The 20,734-nt window shown below is 40.0% G+C and overlaps 2 protein-coding genes across 2 annotated transcripts in view; one reads left to right on the top strand and one right to left on the bottom strand.

The window, feature by feature from the left end:
- Window positions 1-9,083: 9,083 nt before the first annotated feature.
- Window positions 9,084-16,625, top strand: TMEM185A (transmembrane protein 185A). Its single transcript, XM_027645236.1, has 7 exons — window positions 9,084-9,250; window positions 11,502-11,678; window positions 11,905-12,112; window positions 13,411-13,494; window positions 14,367-14,543; window positions 14,853-14,976; window positions 15,530-16,625. The coding sequence occupies exons 1-7, from the start codon at window positions 9,213-9,215 to the stop codon at window positions 15,772-15,774; spliced, it is 1,053 nt and encodes a 350-aa protein (XP_027501037.1). The 5' UTR covers window positions 9,084-9,212; the 3' UTR covers window positions 15,775-16,625.
- A 1,972-nt stretch (window positions 16,626-18,597) lies between these two features.
- The window catches only part of LOC113948018 (uncharacterized protein CXorf40 homolog), a 2,635-nt gene continuing 498 nt past the window's right edge, over window positions 18,598-20,734 (bottom strand). Inside the window, exons 2-3 of the mRNA XM_027645237.1 lie at window positions 20,276-20,563; window positions 18,598-18,845 (exon numbers count right to left, since the gene is read on the bottom strand). Coding sequence (XP_027501038.1) covers window positions 18,628-18,845; window positions 20,276-20,528 — 471 coding nt within the window. The 5' untranslated portion in view covers window positions 20,529-20,563 and the 3' untranslated portion in view covers window positions 18,598-18,627. The remainder of the gene's footprint in view (window positions 18,846-20,275; window positions 20,564-20,734) is intronic.

Raw genomic sequence — 20,734 nt, 5'->3', positions numbered from 1 at the left:
GCTTCTGACTGGCAATTTTATTTATCCCTAAACAGATCATATCAAAAAAGCACTTTTTTTTTATGGACAGATTAAATTTATTCCTGTACAAGCTGCTATGAAGAAAATGAGAGAGACCTGTTAAAGATATTAACACCTGCATTAATATCTGTAGCCTCCTATGGCACATATGGTGATGAGTGAAATACTTATAGCAAGCATGAGCCCCTGAGACATACTGCTGATAAATCTCTAAACAGCATTTTTATCTTTAAAGAATTTCATAGCTGTACTTTCAGAATCAAAGCAATCATACTTTTAAGTCATCTGTGAACATTAGCACTCAAGGGTAAGCTAAACATCATTCAGAGGCATCTGCACAGACTTTCAGTTTGTTAACATTGTTATGATAAATGATAAGATGCCATGGTAGTCCATCCTTGCAGTCTGACCTGCAGAGCAGTGCAGTAGAAAATACATTGTAGACCTTAGTTAAAAATATTCCTAATCCAAAAATGCTCATTATAAGCCTTCATTTCATATACAGTCATTTCTCTATGGCTGAAGTGAGTCAAGCAGATCTGTTCACCTGCAGCACGCTCCCTCTCTCCCCAAGCCCTGAGTCAGTGATCTCACACCATGAGTTTTCCCAAGCACATGTAGTGCACATGAGAGCCATTTCTAAGATACTATTTAGACTGACTTCAGAGTACTGGGCAATAGGTAAGGCAGGTGCTGTTATCACCACCAAAAGCAATGAATCAAAGGCACACCTCCATCATGGTTTCTCCCATTTCCTGTTTGGCTTATAAACATGGCAAATTAGACACTGGCACCTCCATCTCTGATGTGCTGGCCAGAAAAGAGATGGGTGGATTGAGGAACTGGAGTTCTTCCTGACCCTCCCTTCACCCGTTTCAGGAAATGTGCCTACAGCTGAGGTACTGCTCAAAGAAATCACACTGTTCCAAGTGCTTGGTGAGGGCAGACAAGAACAGTGCAATGTTGCCCCTAAGAAGTAACTTTCATGCACATGAGCATTGACACAGACAATTCCTCAAGTTACATGTTAAATACAATAAGGAGATAAGGCCTCCAAACAGGAAAGCCTGGGTAAACAAGATGTCAAATAAGGCTACTGAATTCTTTAATGTGGATGGCTGTCAAGGGCTGGTCTATTACTTGAACATCTACAAACTCTGTTTTGTATTTATTTGAGATTAATAGTTGCTGCAGATTTTAGAGGGTGTTTGGAACAGCATTCACAGTGTAGTTACAACATACAGTTGTTAAAAACCCCAAAATAATCTGGCTCCCATTTATTGTTAATAATGAAATCTAACCGACCCTCTATTCCCCTTTCTACAACTCCCTTAGAGGGGAAGTGAATAAACTCATCAGTATTCAGGTATTGCTAACAGGAAGGTCACCTTCTTCTATTAAGCAACTCTCCATTTCAAACATTAAAACCTTGCAATTAGTAATTTGACAAGGACACCAAAGTACATGACTACTTTGCTCTGACTAAGGTGATGTTTTCTGTATTGTAATTCTACTTACAAAGCATAAGAGGAGTGATTCCTGCAAAGGGGCAGATCCTGCCTCTCATATATGTGCAAACCATGGGATACAAAGGAAGTGTCATGAAGGTGGAAGCACAGGGGAGGATAAACAGGGATCTGTAATTAGGCAGAGCAAGGTAGAATTAAAAATTGCTCAAGGTTAGGATAAAGTCTTTTAGAAAATTAGCAAGGACTTGCTACTCCTTAGAATTCCTTTAATGACACATGATAACATGCTTCACTAAAACAACAGTAGTAAGACCAAGAGACATAGCAGTAACAATTGTAATAGTGTGTAACAGTCTTTTGAGAAGATCAGACTATCTACTATCTCCTTTCTTCACAGTTCACCTTAGGGAACTAATCCTCGACATAAAAGATTAAGAACTACAAAAGCATTTTTTCTCACATCCAATGTAGACATTTCTAGCACTGCTCTGAGTTTACTGTGTACACAGTAGGAGACTGGTTCTGTTAATATGCCAGTAGGTTCCTAATTCTGCTTTGCAACACCATACAGCTACCCACGAGTGATACTGGTTCATGTGCTGAAAAATACCTCCAGGAGCATCCCATCAACCTGCCAGGTATGACCCCAGTACACAGCAAGCTCCACAGCAGGCCTTCTGGTTCTTGAGAAGCACATTTCCACTACAGTCATTTTCCTAGTTCAATATGTCACAGATCAAGATACAATCCACAATGTATTCGGGAATTGGGACTACCCTGAGTACGACTGCAGGATGGAATAGCTTTTGTGTGGTTACTGAAATAGTTATTGTGCATTTCATTCTTTTTGTTAGTGTAAAAGCAGAAAAACCCAAAGATTATTTCTGTGTAATGTGTTCCTTGATCTCCTACAGTAGCTGTAGTGTACTGGATCCCAAAGGCCCCGTGCTGAGTTTACTCAGTGCTTTCAAGCATGACACTTCAGCAAGGTAACTTATCTGTTCTGGATACCATCTTTTCCCTTGAGTCAGTGAGACTCAAAAGTGTTTTGCAGGAGCTGTTTGCCCTTTCCAAACATTCTTTTTCCCATAATTTGTCAACAGTATTCTATGGTTCAAAAGGTTCAGGTAAAAACCACAAAGGCACAAAGGTGTTCTAGTATGTGTTGGTTCAAGTCAAATAATATCTCTGATCACTTTTAAAACAAAGGACTTTCACATGTACCGTGAAATGCTCTAGTGGCAACAAGCTTTGGAAAACAGATTTGCTGGGAGGAGGTAGCCATAGTGATAGCAGAGAGCAGCAGGATATGAAAACTCTAAATATCTATCAGAAATTAAATGGAAAACAAGGGGAGTAAAATAAAGACAAAGCCCTTGCAGGTCTTAAAACGTGAAACTGAACATAAATTGTAACTTTATAAGCATGAGCAACCAAAAATAAGTATTGATCTTGCTGTCAACTTTCATGAACATGATAATATTATAAGCCTTCTTTTAAAAATAAATAAATAGAAACCACTTTGCCCATGCTCAGCAGAAACTCCAGCCTCAGCTGAGCAATATTTTCCACTGGTCCAGGCAATCACAAGGGAGGCACGGTACCAAGCTGGTAAGAAGTGAGCAGTTGTGATCTGGTTACACCTTCCTTGACTCCTTCATAGGACACCTTTCACCTTCAGCAACAAAACAATACCCAAGATGATGCTTCACTAGACAATTCCAACTTACATAATTCCCATAGGAATCATATGGGGAAAACCAGCATGTGATCATGTCATTGAAGGTTGCTTTGCACAGCTTGGCTGTGTGAGAATCTCAGTGCTTTAAAACATATTGGGTGGTTTTTTTCTTGAAAGATACACACATGTTCACTAGAATACAAGTTAAAAAACAAATGTCTGGTAGACTTATGTAAAGCTAATAGTCTAGGGGAAAGCTTAAAGCCCAGGGAAGATAAATCACCTTATACTCTCCTCTTACTGAGTCATTTTTGTGAGCTTGGAGTTGGCAATCCAACGCTCCTCTTGGACCACTGAGCTTAAGCTTTCTGATTTTCTCTTATGTTTAATTTTGACAGCTCCTAGATGATTCCAAAATGTCATCTTGCTAAACCTCAGTCTTGAAGCCAAGGTAAAAAAAAGAAGCTAACCCCCTTTGATCTTTTTCACTTTTATTCCCTGTCTCCCATCCAGTTTTGTTAACAATTGTTTTTTTACTTCATGGCTGAAACATCAGAGACCCAAGTGAGCTGTATTAGTTTTAGGTATCTTTGTGTGCCTTTTCAGCATGGTGAGATATAAGTAAGTCCTTGTCACAGAATAAAATGCAGCAAGTATTTGGTTAAGTGTTTTATCTCTGTAAAAGCTATGTAAATTTGCCACAATCATATTGACATTTAACCCGACCCTCTTCCCTGAATGCATTGCAAAAGGAGCTGTGTTATATCCAGTTACTGATAAGGTGAAGCCTGATTTATCACTGTCCTGCATCACTGGCTAAAGTATATGTTGCACAGTGTTACTACATCAGGGTGCCAGTCTAGTAGCCCACGTGCTACACTGCTGCAAATTATTTCACTGCTGCAAGGCATGTGGAACTCACTTCTCATGTCCAACATCTGAAACCTGTCATTTGATTTGGTGGCATTTAAGCATTTATCTTGTGCTATCTCGCTTGACTTCTGAGAGCAGCCCAGAGGAGTCATGGACAGCAATCTCATTTGAAGTCTGTGTTATCCAGACACGCAGACCCTTGAGACTCTTGGAATGCCTGACCTGTGCCAGCACTAAAGTTCTTAATCTGAATAACGCTTTAGGTAAAACTACTAGGTGCCTTTACTTAAAAAAAAGGAGGAACTCAAACAGTTAGAAGCTTCGTGTTTCATGCAGAACTCCCATCCCTTTCAAGCCATGACATGATAGGCACAATCAGTTCCTTTAACTCACAGACTGTCCTTGGTGAAAGGTCTCATTCCTACTGCAATTTCCTTTGGTAAAATACAAATGTTTAGTGAAGACAAGAGTTCCTGTTTTTCATAACAGCTGACAGGTTGGTCTTTTCACATGAATTATCAGGTCAAGGGAAAGCTCAAATTGCCTTCCCTTCATAATGGGCAGGACTGATCAAGTAGAGGTGAAGTTAACAAAAATCATAGCAAATTTAGCAAAAGCACAAGCAGAATTGTACTGCGATTTTTGAATTCCTTAGAAACCTCACATTAAACACCTCTATATTTTTCAGTTATAAGAACACAAATCATAGAATTAAATTACTTTGGGTTGGACTAAGGTGATGGTATTAGTCAACCACATAATGAAATTTATAGCAAAACCATGGGAATTTGGTATCAAACATTCTACCTTCAGTCTTACTTTACTGTATTGAAAATAAATTTATTGAAAATAAATTGTTAATTATTTAAATTAACATTTAAAGGTAAACCAAAGAGATGCTGTATTTCCACTATATAAACCACTTAATGCACTTTTCCCCAATTGTTAAATTTATACAATCTCTTTTTAATAATTAATGTAAATTAATTATTATTTTCTATTTATATAAGGACATTTCTGCTGCAGACATACTTCTGGTTAATGAGAAGTATGAAAAAACTTTTAAAAATAACAAAGAAATGTGATGTTTTGCTATTTTAAAAACCCTATTTGGTAAATTTTAGTCAAAGAATAAACTACTGCAGGGTTGAAAATGTGCACCTTGGTTAGTTGTGTTTAGAATTTGGATGACTATTACTTTTGGCAATTAAACAAGAACAAAGTATGAGCTGAAAGAAAATATGAAAATCAGCAGTGTACTAACTTGAACAAAGTTCAGTGACTGTTAAAAAACCCCCAAAATATCCCAGGGATGTGACAGGAATTTCAATGAAGAAGTCACATAGTAACAGTGTTTGAAAAAGCCATTAAGGGAAACAAAAAACAAACCTCACTAGTTCTGGATCTGTTTGCTTTTAATTAATGAAGAAAATTTTACCTAAAATACTTGATGAATATAGGAAATCTAAAATAAATAGGAAAATAAGGAAATCTACATCTGGGTCAGGTTGACCTGTGTCTTCCAGTTAACACAAAACAGACCTCACTTTGACTTCACCTGAGTCAATAAGGATGCCACCACCACTTATTTTTATCAAAATATTGGAGAATATTAAGAAGGAAGAAATTAAGAAGGAATTAAGAAGACCTTGAAGGAAAGCATCAGCTCTGATGAATCATTACAACTAGGAAATTGGTAGAATTTATTTATGGAGCAATGACCCAATGCCTTTTTTTCATGGTTTATCTTCAACAGCTCCTAAACACAGTGGAAGGGAAAGTTGTGCAAGAAAACTCAGCCATAGGGCAACATAAAAAATGGACAATTTGAAGCTGTGGGGAGGCAGGAATAAAACAGATCCCATAAGAAAAGAGGCATGGAACATGACTCATTTAAATGAGCTTCTTTTCAACAGGAAAACAAGTAATGAGTAAAACTAGCTGAACAGATGGAAAAGTAAAGTATAACTAGACACAGCTTTTGCAGGTGATAGCAGATCATTATGTCAAATCCTGCTTTGGCCAAGCAGCTGTGCAACAATGCATTTTCTAGAGTCCAACTGGCAGAACAGCCTATGAAATTCATAGTGGTTTAGTAGTATAATTTGCTTCACATCACAATCATAGTTGGCATTAATATAAACAGCAGCTTGCTGAACTACAACTCTACAAATAGGTTTCAGGCTGGAGGATATTATTTTAGCATCCAGTATACAGAAGCAAATAGAATGATTTAGAGCCATTGCCCTTGAACTAACTTCCCAAATGGGACACAAAACAATATTATTGCAGAAATTATTGAAATTTTCATTGAAACTGGAGGCCCTAATTTCAAAACCAAGCAGCTGTGTAATGCCAATGACAACATATCTGTGTAGATATCAGATCACTACTGGTTTTAACTGTGCAAAATTACTGGCTGGTCTAAAGATTCTAAAATAGATGGAACAATCCCTTCTTTGTCACTTACCAGTCAATCTCTGTTTATTCTGTGAATAAATGTTAATAGTAAGGCCTACAGTGAAATCAGCTGAAATTCAAATGGGGATTTTCAAACCTGGAGATTTGGTTTTGTAAACAATTTGATGCTCTGTCATAAACCATGACAGATGATCCTAGAAACAGTTCATGGCTGTGCTGTCAGCCACATCAGTCAGTTATTACTGAACTGCTGTCCTCCCTTTAAACGTTCCAGTCATCTAACAGTGACACTGAGAGTCTGTAAAGCAAACATGGATTATATGGTATGTTAGAAAGGAGTCAAGGCTGACTGTCAACAGAAAAGCAATCTTCACAAATTAAAAAGCTTGTTCAGGTTTTGTTTCCTGCACTTAACATTGGCCTGTCAAGGATAGGGATCCTCCTGGTTTGTGCTTTTTAAGCAGAATAACTATACAAGATAGCTTATGAAAGCAGTCATGGCAGTCACTGTAAGAAAGACACTATATATGACTTTTTGAACTAATTTGAGGAAATAGATAAATGGAATAAAACCAAAATGTGTGTTTGGTCTCTAGCATAAACTGTCTTAGGGAATTCCCAGTTTTCAAGTCTCCATCAGCACTTTAAAATGTAAACTGTAGATAAATCTTTAAAGTCTTCAAGTTCAGAAAACAGTTTGGGTTTTCTTTGCTGTCCAGCTCTCCTCAGTATCACCCTCACATGTGTAGTATCAAGCCATAGCATTCAAGAAACCTGAGACCACTAAAAGATCTAAGAAAGCTCCTAAAATTCCTGGTTACTTGACTTCAAGACAAAAAATTTAACTGTAGTTCTCCTGAGGTACCAGTAGAAAGTATGTCCCCTGAGATTTCATTTCTGTAACTAGGGATTTCTTTCCTAGTTCTTTCTCTTGTAGGAACTATTTTGCTGCCTGGGCAGTCAGCCAAACATTGTAGCTGCAGAAGAAATCTTTCTTGATTTACTTCTACAGACCTTCATGACTATTCTTAGAAATGGCAAACTGCTTTATTAGCCTTCTGAATTATTAAAAGTTCTCAAGTTAATTCCTTGTTATTAATATTTTGACTTTGTTTTATGTTTGCATCTGGCTGCAGATAATTCTTACAGGTACTGTCTTGTCTAGTACCTCATTTATGCGTTGCAGTAGATGTATTTTATCTTGGATAAATACATTATGCATAATTGTTCTCCTTCTCAAACTGATAAGGCTCAACTTTTTCAAAAGGAGAATGAAGATAAACATTCTAGTTTCCAATTTTTTAAGCCTGTTAATTCTTTGATTCCTTACAAGTTCTCGTACTGCCCTGGCACAGGTCCTATCATAGGGGCACTTTCCATCTTATCAGTCTCTGAAGACTGCCTAACCCTCATCCTTTCCTTTCTTTCCCTTTCTTACATTGTGTTTTCTTGTTTCTCTCTTATCCTGAATTCTCACCAATCTCCTCACATCTCCCCACTGCCATTATTTGTGCTGACGTGTCCTTGCTTTCTTGTAGCCTCTTACATACCCTCGCTTTATCAGATGAATATATTGGGCAGAATATGAAAACAGCCATGTCACAAATTGCAGCGGAAACTAAGTGACCAAATGACAAACAAAACCTGTCTCCAGATCCTCTGGGCTCATCTTCACTAATAGTTTGAAGAATGTCTGATGAGGATTTCTCTTAACACATACAAGACATTATAAGCTTACTCAAGTGTGAGATGAAACACAAATGAACGGGTAACACGTAAGACATTTTGAACAGATTTAGAACAAGTGATCTAAGCCCATATTTTTAAAATAACCAAACTCCGTGCATAACTTCTGAAAAGCAGTCTCATATTTAAACAGAAATAACACAACTTGAGGCAAACGCTGCTGGCATGACTCTGGGGTTGCAAGAGGAGGGTGTTCCTTTACATGTCCCTGCAGAAAGTCCCCTGACGAGCGGAATGAGCAGCCAGGATTTGGAGGCACAGAGGAAACACAAGCTCCAGCCTACAAAGGAACTAGGGGGGAACACCACCGTGTACCACAGCGTATGGGTGAGGGATTTATTGCAGCAAAGGCTGCAGAATTGTGCTAGGCCATAGAAAAACTTTTAACAGACGTCGAAAAATACCATCCTGATTGCCTGAAACGAAGTTAATGGGGTTTGGTTTTTTGTTTGGTTTGGTTTTTTGTTTGTTTATTTGAATTTGTATTTGAAACATTTCTCAGTGAACGCTGGATTATGGCAACTTTTCGTAGAGCTGTCCCTTAATGCTCAGTGATTTAATCGTCCTAGAGATTTAAATGCCCCAGAGTTGCCCAGAGAGGTGTAATAGTCAACCAAATTCTATTCAGCCTGGAGAAGAGGCTGAAGGGAGACCCTATAGCAACTTCCAGTACCCCAAGGGGCTCCAGGAGAGCTGGTGAGGGACTTTCTACGAGGGCATGGAGTGACAGCACAAGCTAGAAGAGCTTCCCCCTGGAGGCAGGCCAGTTTTGCTCAGAGCGAGGAAGGAATCCTGCGCTGGGGCGGGACCGGCGGGGCCGCCCCTCACAGCCCCGCCCCGGCCCCGCCCCGCGCATGCGCGCTGCCCTCCCGGGCAGGCCGGCGGCGCGCACCGCCCGGTTCCCGGCGGCGGGCCCTGCGCACGCGCGGAGGCGGCGAGGCCCGGCCCGGCCAGGCCCGAGAGCGGTGGCCGCGCCATGAGCGCCTGGTAGAGCGGCCGCGATGAACCTGCGCGGCTTCTTCCAGGACTTCAACCCCAGGTGAGGGCGGCGCGGGCACGGCCGGCCCAGCAGGGTCAGCCCGGCAGCCCGGCCGGGAGAGGGGCTGGGTGCGGGACCCTCAGCGTCCGAGCGGAGCGCGGCCTCGGGCGGCGCTTCCGCACCGCGGGCTCGGGCGGCGCCGGGAACGCGCCGTTCCCGGTTTCCTTCACGGGATCAGCCAGGGTGGAAGAGACCGCTGAGATCATGGAGTCCAGCCCTCCCGGCGCCGCGGGGGTCGGTGTATGCTCCCCGGCGCTCCCCACCTGGTTCCCAGCCCGAATTCCAGTCTTCTTTTTTTTGTTGTTTATTGTGTAACTTTCTCAAATGATTCCAAGGCTCTTTGTGGTGTTGGAGTGCTCGCCGTGGTGCTCTGGGGTGCGGAGCTGCCCCACGCCCCCGCTCAGGCTCGGTGTTGGCAGGCTGAGCAGTCCTGGGATGGACAGGGAGCATCCCAGGGGGCGAGTCTGCATCCTGGCTCTCCTAAAATTATCAAGTCACTGCTGCCTGGGATTCTGGCTGGCTCGCCAAGCAAGTACTCACACATGAAACTGTTAAACTGAGAGAATGAGTTGAATTTTTTGCTGTTACCGGGTATTTTTAAGACCACGGAATAAAGGTCTCCAAATAACTTGTGCAAGGTGGCTTGAGATGCTGAGAGTCCTGGAAAAGCCTTGCAGTTACAGCGAGCTGTGTTCAGTCGGTTGTTTAGACAAACAAAAGGGTAACCAGCGCTCCGGGAAATGCATTGTTGCAGAGGCTGAAGTAAACAATTGAAATATGTGTGGTTGGAAGTAATGGAAAAGTAGGACCAGAAGTCCCAGAAGCTTTATGAAGTTTTGTTACAAGAGCGATGCTTGCAGCTTATTTGGGTGCTGAGTGTTGAATGAGCAAGCTGAATGTTGCACTTCTGCAGAAATCTTCATCTTGAGTGTTTTGATGCTGCTGGAACACTCGGGGAGCAGTGGTGCTTTACCACGTGGCATTTTACTGCTGTATTTATTAAGGAGCCAGGGAAGATACAAATTACACAAATATTGAATATTAAAAAAGGATGACTAGCTGAGGAAGCTGACATCTCTCTGTTGCTGTGAAGAGTGACTGGTTTATATCATCCCATCCCGAGGTAGCTTTATCAAGCATGTGAGGAAATGCTGACACAATAAATCTGCTTTTCCTTATGAAGAGGTAGATGAGACACTTGTCCTGAGTAGAGACAAAACAGCTTGATATCTAAGGGTAGCAATGCTGTTCTGAGGAATGCTTTGTTATTTGATGAGAATGGGAAGTGGATAGTTAGAGTTGTGCTGGTGGAGAGAGGGTTGTGTCCCTGACTGTTGCTGCTTTACTCTGTTCCTTAGGTTATCCATGTTTTAAACTACATATAATTACTTCACTAAAGTGGTGTTGAAGCCTAATTACGTTTTTTATAAGGCAGTCTGTGAGCTTTTGGTGAATGGGTGGGTTACTTTCCCCTTCCTGTCTGGTGAGGAAATTGCCTACTATGTAATTATTTTGTTTGATGTTTGATGGTGAAATCAATTGCTGTGCCACTGCTCAAGTATTCCAGATACATTTATTCATTCTTAAATTGACTAAATCATAAAATATGTCAATATAGCTACTTTAAACTAATAAGCACCATCATCAGTATTCCAGTTAGAAACTTCAGTCTGCAATCAATAACTTTTAACAAAGTTTAACCTGTTGGTTTTTTTCTATAGTGTTGCTTTTCTAACTGAATGTAAATATTAAGAAAGAAAATATCTGGAGTCTGCCCTATTGCAGTTTGTAGTAGCTTATAAGCTCTGGTTAAAAGCAGTGAGGATAAAATTTCATAAATTACGTAATTTAGTTTTTGATGTTCGAAACCATGTTATTTGATTCATAGGACAGAACACATTGTCTATAAACACATACAGCTGGTATATTTCTGAGCCTCTAATAATACAGCTCCTGACTAGATCCTTGTGGGAGGGAACTATTTATAGCTGTCCATTCATTGAGATTGTCATGCAAGAATGCTTTTGATGCATCCCCTTGAAGCAATGGTTTTATAAGTGAAAGAGGTGCTATATTTGTAATGAAATACTGGATTCCTTGCAAAGAAGTTTGACACACGTTTTCTGTTAGGAAGTATCCCAGTTAAATTTCAGCTATGACTGATTTTGTTCTGTACAAAGTTCATGGGAAGTTGCCTGCTGTGATTTCTGACTCTTTTTTTTTTTGTTTGTTTGCTTGTTTTATTTAATAGCAAATTCCTTATTTATGCCTGCCTGCTGCTCTTCTCTGTGTTGCTCTCTCTACGTCTGGATGACAAAATTCAGTGGAGTTACTGGGCTGTGTTTGCTCCAATATGGTTGTGGAAGTTGATGGTGATTGTTGGTGCCTCGGTGGGAACAGGAGTATGGGCTCGGAACCCGCAGTACCGGTAAGTTGAGGATGTTTATTTGGCAGAGCAGAGGGAATAGGATGTATGCTCTGTACTGAATTCAGTTCATAAATGGGATTTTTAACAGCATAAGAGCATCTAGAACATTTGTTTCCAACATTTCAAAAATAATTATCATCAACTTACCAAGTGTCTTGGAATGTTTGCAGGATAGTGTGCTTTCTTTTTGGCAATTAAATTGAATGCTTCCTTATCCTCTCTTCAGAGCAGAAGGAGAAACCTGTGTGGAGTTCAAAGCTATGTTAATTGCAGTAGGCATCCACCTGCTACTGCTGATGTTTGAAGTCCTGGTGTGTGACAGGATCGAAAGAGGAACCCATTTCTGGCTTCTGGTCTTCATGCCCTTGTTCTTTGTGTCTCCAGTATCAGTTGCAGCGTGTGTGTGGGGATTCCGACACGACAGGTCCCTGGAGGTGAGGCTTCATTTGTGCTGTGTAAAACTTGTGGCAGTGCAGGACCAATTCTGTGACAGTTTGACTCTCAGGAAAGTGTGATATGGAGGACTGCATCAGCCCAGTTAATTGTTTGCACTCACCTGCAAGTGCAAATGAAAGTCACGATCAGGAATAATATAACTTTTTCTAGTATCTTCTAATTTTTTTTCAACTACCAAATTGCAGCATGTTTTGAACCTGCCTTTTTATTATTGTATGTTAAAAGAACTCACCAGGAACTCTGCAATATGGACTAACACTGGATATTTACATGGAAACAACTGAAAACAATTCTACTGATAGCAAGCCCAGTCCCTAGGCAGAACTGAACTTCCAGAGCTCTTGGTAATCAGGGCTGAAAATGTCTTAATATTCCAATCTCTGTGTTTAATCTTTAATTTGGGAATGTGGATGGTAGGCATAAAGCAGTAAGGTTTTGCTTTCTGCCTCCTCTAACTCCTTTTGGTTTTGGAAGGATTCTCAAAATATTCCCACGGTTGTGGCGTTTTGCAATGAACTTAGAATTCTTTCTGAATTTATTTTGTTTCAGGAATTTTTTGTTTTGCTGTGTCCTTGAACTACCCCATTAAAAAATCTGATTTTTAGATGAGGGTCAGCTTTTTAAGGTATTTTAATTTTAAGGGACTGTTTCTCCAACAGTAGCCTAGGGTGAGTTTATCATTAGAGAGAGAAACATTTATAGTAAGTGATTGTTAGGATGGCTGGTAAACAGATATTTTAAGTTGCTCATTTTAAAACAGTTGCCTATAGAATTTTATTTTGCAGGGTTCTATTCACAGTTAACCATTCCCAAAAGTAAAATTTGTGTAGAAGTACTTGCCTTCTACTGGATGATGCTTGATTGCCCATTGATTTACAGATGACTGCACAGCTGCTAAGTACTGGCAGAAGAAAGTGGAATCCATAAAAGGCAACAGCTGTCTCTACTCATTTTTATAATGGTTTTTTTTTAAGTCTTTTATCATCTTCAGTTAGTGCTGTTCTACTTTCTTTTCTTTTTATTCCGTGAAGATTTCATTATTTCCCTTTGATTTGCTAGGAACATAAGAGGGGTCTGTCTTTAATCCAGGACATTAATTTTTGACATGAGTAATCAAAGTAGTTGTTAATTTATTATTATTTTCAGAAGTATTTAATCTGAAATATTGTCTGCTTATTGCAGTGATGAACATGGAGTCAGAGAAGTCCTTTGACTTGGTTATCTTGGAAATAGCTTTATCGTGCTAAGAATTAACTAACATTTTTTCTTTTTCTAGCTGGAAATCTTGTGTTCAGTCAATATTCTACAGTTCATATTTATTGCACTCAGACTAGACGAGATCATCAGGTGGCCGTGGCTTGTACGTAACAAATGTTTTCTTCTTATCTTTGTTTAAATGCTGAATTTCATAAAGATATTTACTCTAGGGAACAGTTAGTATGTGATTAGTCCATGATAACATTTTTGCTTGCTTAGCAATCCTTCACTAAAGGTCTGGCATTTCATTCAGTGGTAATTGGAGGCTGTTCTTTGGGCATTTCACCCTCTGAGGGAGAGGAATGTGCCACCAACTGCAGTTAGTCCCTGAGCAGTAGTTGAAAGAGAAATCCTAACCAAAGTTTCCAATGGGAACAGTAAACTAGCCATGAAAATGATTGGTGAGTTAGAGAATGTGTTGGTAAATACGCTGTGGTAAATAACTACTTTTATTTTTTGTGTCACCATGCGTGTAAGTCCATTTACTGTGTCACTGTAAACTGCTGAGATGTCCTGTCCCAAATGCCTTTAGGATACAAAAGTGCCGTTTCTGTGTCTGGATTTTTGTAAACTGCCATAAAACTGACAATCTGGTGTGGTTATGTCTGTCCTTTCTCTTTTCCTAAAATTTTGAGAAAGGATTGAAACCCTTCCAAATAGGAATCCACTGTAGGAAATATTTGCTAAAATCAATTTCAAGTACAGTTTGAGCCCACGTAAAATCACAGATGTCTTACTGAAGTTGAACTACATTGAGCTAATTTTAAATTGTTTCATCTTCATGGGGTTTAAAAAAGCTGGAGAATCTCAGAGAGCTGATATGGCTCATAACAGCGTGCTTGAATTGATGCTCTCCTGTTAGAGATTATATTAGTTAAAGACTTAAATTTCTTTTTCTTGTTTAGACTTAAGAGGTAGACTTGCTTCATTTAAAAGAACCACACCTGAAACAAATCAAATCTCTCTCTCCCTCAGGTTGTTTGTGTTCCACTGTGGATCTTGATGTCCTTCCTGTGCCTGGTAGTGCTCTATTACATTGTGTGGTCTGTTCTGTTCCTGCGCTCTATGGATGTGATTGCTGAGCAGAGGAGGACACACATCACGATGGCTGTCAGCTGGATGACAATTGTGGTTCCACTGCTCACATTTGAGGTTGGAAAACCATAATGAGTTTGTGTCTTGCTCCTTTTTTCAGGGAGTGATGAATACTGGGTTTATTAACTTACTGAAATGAGAATGCTGCTTTTTTGTTTTGGAATAAAATATTAACAGCAAATGTGTTCTTCAGAGTTTTTTTGAGTAAAATCTGCATTGCATTGGAACTGTAACTACATGCTTCTGTGGAGACCATTTTTCCCCCCACAGATGTGTGAAGTTAAAGATCTGAAATCAGCCTATGCTTTAAGCAGTTTGAAAGTGAGTATTGCAATTAAACTGACACTATATTTTTTTTCCATTTAGATCTTGCTAGTACACAGACTGGATGGGCATAATTCTTTTTCCTTCATACCCATATTTGTTCCTCTCTGGCTTTCACTGATAACATTAATGGCAACAACATTTGGACAAAAAGGAGGAAATCACTGTAAGTATTTTCAAAATCCTGGAAACAGATCGAAAATCAATGCTTAGATATATTTTATTAAGATTTGTATTTTGAAAAAGGGCTTTTCTATGTATATTCTCATGAAATAATTCACACAGACACAGTTGTTAGACTGTTGTTTTCAGGTGACTGCAGTAAGTTTTCTGTGCTTACAGTGTCATCCCATGTGGCACTGCTTGCTTTGGTTGAGATGCAAAGTCCTTTGTGTTCTTTCTCTGTACTGATGTGACCTGACACTGTGTAATGTGTAAAATGAAATGGATTCTTGCTGTGGTAGTATAATTGTAATTTACAGAGATGGATATACACACAGGCACGTGGGTGCAAATCCATGTCCCTATTCTGGATGTATATCTCTGTATGGAACCTGAACTGTAGGGGTAAGAAACACTGAGAAGCAGCACTAACAAATTTTGTATTATTCACATGCAAACAATCAAGAGAACTTAAATGAGATTGCACAGTCTGCCTGCTGAATTATGTGTTCATTCTGTTCTGCAGTAACATGAAATAATTTTCCCTTTTTCTTTAGGGTGGTTTGGAATTCGCAAAGACTTTTGCCAGTTCCTACTTGAAATTTTCCCATTCTTACGAGAATATGGAAATATTTCTTACGATCTTCATCATGAAGATAATGAGGAGACAGAAGAAACACCACTGCCTGAACCGCCAAAAATTGCACCAATGTTTCGAAAAAAGACTGGAGTGGTCATTACACAGAGTCCTGGAAAATATGTGATTCCACCTCCCAAGTTAAACATTGATATGCCAGATTAAGATGACAGTAGCATATTAAACTTGAACTGGTCATCAGCAGACAAATGTATTTCATCTCATGCCTTGTCCAAATTCCTTTAAAATAGGTATTGCTGAATCAGTGGCTTGGATTACCCAAATCAGAGATCTCGAAGATAATCTGAGAGCTTTTCCAGAGGATTGTGGTTGTCTAATTTGTGAACCTTCCTCACGGGTTGGTTGCACGCTTGCCTGTATAGTATTTATATGAACATTTTTAGCAGTGTAATATATTGTTTAAAAGTCTTGTTGTGTACAGTATAAGTATTATCTAAAAGTATTTTTTTAAAAACCCTGTATGAAATGCCTATGCTATTCCAGGTGTCTTTTAGGTCCTAAATATACACTTGATTTTTGTGTCTCTTTTAAATGCTTTGGGGATGCCTTAGCATAGTACCTCTTTACTACTTTTTCTGTTCAGCCACAATCATTGTCTCAACCACAGAGGCACAAGAGTGTTGCTCTTCTCACACAACACTGGAAAGCTTTTTTTGGGGGGGAGAAGTAGAGTATATGGCAACTTACATGATGCTTTTGAGTTAGTCATGTAAATTTTCATGTAAGTATTTCAACTTTTGCACTGTCTTGGGAGTCACATGTTGCTTTTGTTGTTTTACCAGTTTCACATTTTGATACTTCCTGGGCAGCATGTACACCATTCTCCCACTAGACTGGCTGTTTAATAAGCTGTTCCCCATGGCATTGTGTGCAGTCTGTGCAGTTTGTTGTAGGTCTCACAGCTGTTGGTTAGGTATAAATATCGTAGCTTGGTCTTTGTTACCAACTTTGTGTTGGTTGGTGTAAATGATTAAACTTTTCAAGACAGGAACTCATTGGTGTTGCTATAGCATTTTCTTGTCTGAAGAAAGACCTGCTTTGACAGTGTCTTGGACTTACAGGTACTTTGGAGAAACTGAGTCTATGAAATCTATAGTCCTGTAGCTCACAAAAACGGATGTCTGGTATTCCCAGATCCTTGCAGCTGCTCTCTGTGTTTAAGTAACCTCCAGTTTTGGTAGTTTAAATACCATAGGTTATGTTTCCTTAGTGTTAGCATGGCAATAAGAGAAGGCAGTGTATGGACATTTCTGCATGTGTGCAAAGTGCACACCTGGAAAACTTGGATGTGGTGCTTCCATTCTTGATGCTGCAGAGCTCCCTGTTCCTCCCTGTGGAGCAGCTACTGGCTGAAACCCAGCCCAGCACTGTCCTATCCCATACCTTATATTTTGTTGCAGTTTTATTTGTTTCGTGGCTCGAGTAAAAAAAAAATCTGTAAATGAAGACCAACAAGTGGTATTTAACATTTGCTGCTGCTGTTTCATGTCACTGGGACACTGGATGCTGCTCTGATGTCCCAGCAGCACAGCATGGGTGTCCTAGTGATGACTGAGAACTTTCCCTCGGGATTCTCAGTCAAGCTGGTCACTTCTTTTCAGCTGGCTGTCTGCAGAGCCATCTGGCTGCTAAGGTAAATGGCTTCAACTCAGAAATTGGCTCAAACCAAGAAAAAATAATTTAAAATGGAGCTTTCCCCATCGGAAACTTCATGTGATTCTGTTCTGGCCAATGGATTTGAGTCAAGCTTGACTTCATCCAGCATGTGACAAAAGAACAGCTAGAGACTCTGGATCTCCAAAAGAAGGAAAGTCTCTACAAACCAACTGAGCAACACTGGTCAAGAAGAGAGCATCTGAATTCACCTGAGGAGAGCTCTAGCCAAAGCAATGCCTCCACATTCCTCAGCTTTCCAAAGCAGCTCTGGGACGGTGTTGAGAGCGATTGGTTTGAGTCCCTTTGATGGGGTGACAAGGGAAAGTGTGTAGTGATTCATGAAGAATAGTTCAAAGGAATGGTGGTGCAATGACTTGACAGCAGGAGGAACATCTAGGGAGGTACACTGGGTCCTCTGTGTGCAAACTAACTCAGAATATTCTGATGGGACAGATTGCTGTTCCAATGAAATGAGCCTTTACCACATGGGAGATGAGCATGGCAGTAAACTTTCTGTCACTTGTTTCTCTACTCCTGAGGTACCATTTCTGAGTAACAGAAATGCTGACAGAATATACATTGGTTATTTCCAAGTACTTTAAACACATAAAATGAAAAGATATTCTCAATGGGATTTTTTTAAATTTGCTATGAGTCTTTCTGTACCCAATGTGCAGTTTTCTTGTGGCTGAGAAGGTACGTGTTAGCATCATATCATTCCATGCTAAAGTGGCTGACAGTGGTGGTTGGGTTTTTAGATCAGTTTGTATGTTTTTGAAAGATTACTGGTATTTTTCATCTTAAATGAGAGAAAGAAATGTAATACTTGCTTCATTTCATTTTTAACAAGCACCTTCTTTCTCATAATGGCCTTCTTACAACTTCTGTCAGGTCACAGAGCTGTATCCTTCATATGGGTATCTTGTGTACTTCCCTGTGAGTGAAAACAATCTATCCTTAAAGTAGGATTAGGAGTGAGCTGTGAGACAGATACCCTATTAATGATGGCAGCCTGCTTTCAAGCACTATTTTCCTATAATCAGAGATGGAAGCATCATACAATACGGTTTTATTTACTCACATTTTAAATTGGCACACAATACAAAATGATGTGTTTAAAAAATGGCATTTACTTAGCTTCCTATATATAGGAAAAATCTAGAAAAAAACATTAATAATTTCAAGTAATAATCATAAAAATCACATCTTGCTTGTTTTGCCTTAAAAGAGCAGTTTTTCAAATGTATTTGCCCAGTTTTGGAAGGGAATCCTAAACAAGATGCTGACTTGTGAATTACAATTTTTTGGGGGGGCAGGAAAAACAGTAGTAAGGGGCAACACCTACACTTCTGAAGGGATCAGTTCTTCAGGGATGTCCACCTGCCACACACCTGTTCTCCCTCTGGCAGGAATTGGTTCCAGGAGCCATCTTGGATTTGAAACAACAGTCAAGTATTTCTGTTCCAGATTACTGAGGACAGCTTTGTTTTCCAGCTCCAGAATCTCTTCAGGAGGCAGGTTTTCTGGATAGAGTGATGTTTCTCCAACGTCAATTAATCCTGTATTGTAAAATAAAAATACAAAATTAGTTGCCTGTTTGATCTCCAAGAGAAAAGTTTTCCAGAAGTTACCCTCCTGAGGACACACAGAACAACCACATTGTTACCAGAGGCACACAGTCAGAGAGATTCATACCTCCAGCCTGTGCCTTTTGCTGCAGAAGATGCCCCAGGTGACTGACCTCAGATGGGTGAAGAACAGAAGAAGCACCTAGTTATAATCACCACAACTCAGTGATAGAGAATTCTGTGAAAAGCAGCCTGCATCTAAGGAGATACACCTGCTACCAAAACTCCTGAGCTACATTTGGCCTTGAAACAGATTCATTAAAGCATAAAAAAACCTCTCTGCCCCTCTCAGGACACTATTCTATTAACATTTTAAAATCATTAAACTATACGGAAATTCCTGCTGTCTGGAAACCTTTTTGTGTCACAAAAGGGAATTTCTATATTGCTTAGTGATTAAAAATGTTAAATAAAGATCAAAGAAGCTTTGATACCTATTCTGTAACTGACTGTGCAATTTATGCCAAGGCTCCAAATCTGCATATAATGTAGGACCTACAGTTTTCAGCACCAAAGAACCACAACAATTTTTCAGTGTGATAGAAGTAATCTGTTGTGCTGGAATAGCTACAACTATTCAAATGACAATGAAAGACAGATGGTTTAACAAATATACCTGCACAGAAACAGTGCAAAATGACTGCTGGATAAAAACTTTGTAAGTGGACAGGGCAGCAACATCCACTGTATGTCAGCACATTGTACACAATGAAACATCTCTCCATCCTGACTGTTACAGAAACAAACTTCTTCACTGCCCAAATACTGTGTTTCAGTAAAACTGAAATAGGATTTATGTAATTACTTATGTAATATTCTAAAATGACATGTAAAGCACTGCAATGGCATGACTTCACTTGACCATAAGTACTGCCAGAGTTCCTCAGCTCAAAATGCAAAAAGTGTGGAATTGACATTTATTATCTTGAAACAAAATAATGTGCAACCTATGTTATCTTTCTGTGATGAGTTAGCACAAATCCATTTATTTCTTGTACAGAATTTGTAGCCTGAAGTTTTAAGTAGAATGTTTTTAGAAGACAGAGGCCTGACTAAAATTTTTCAACCTAAAGGTCAAAAATACCTCACATTTCTAACACGATGAAATAGTACAAGTTTTACTGACAACTTCCCTTGCTGTACTCAGCCTACAGGAACTCAGTCCCCCATCACAATTCAGGCTCCACTCCTTCACAGTGCTAAAAAAATGTCATAATGAGCACAACCACGCGAAGCACATGTGTATTCGAATGTTAACAAACTGAAAGCTTGCTTGGAAAATAAAACCTCAGGTTGCTTACCTGAAATAACTGGAATACCTGCAATAACTTGGAAAATAAAACCTATTGCAGGTTGCTTACCTGCAATAACTCCTCTGCCGAATTTTTCTCCTTCATCCAACAAATCTTGCACTTGTTTTGGTGTCATACCGAACCTATTCAAAAGAATGTCTCTCCATGATTCATCTTCCCAGTCCTTAACAGCGATATGAATAGCAATGGTGCAGTTCTTGTAGCCTGCTAGCAAGGGACGCCAGCGAGTCTCCACTGTTTTGATGTGGTTCAGAAGCAACCCCGCGTAGGGCTGTCGGAAGGAAAGGCACCCGAATTTCATCGCGTTGCCCGCATCAGAGCCCGTTTATTTCCTGTAAACGCACAGACACCGGAGATGAGTCCCTACGAGCGGCCGACACCCGTGACGAGCTCCCGGCCTCCCCGGGGGCGGGTCCGCACCGCGGGCCGCGCTCTGCCCGCGCCGCCCGGACCCGAGCACGGCCCCGGCACCGCCCCGGCCCCGCGGCGGGAGCTGCCGAGCCCCAC

Source organism: Corapipo altera, unplaced genomic scaffold, assembly GCF_003945725.1.
Source record: "Corapipo altera isolate COAL_440 unplaced genomic scaffold, ASM394572v1 65, whole genome shotgun sequence".
NCBI classification, from domain to species: domain Eukaryota; kingdom Metazoa; phylum Chordata; class Aves; order Passeriformes; family Pipridae; genus Corapipo; species Corapipo altera.
Note: the sequence above shows the minus strand (reverse complement) of the source record. Positions and strands in the feature narration are given on the sequence as shown.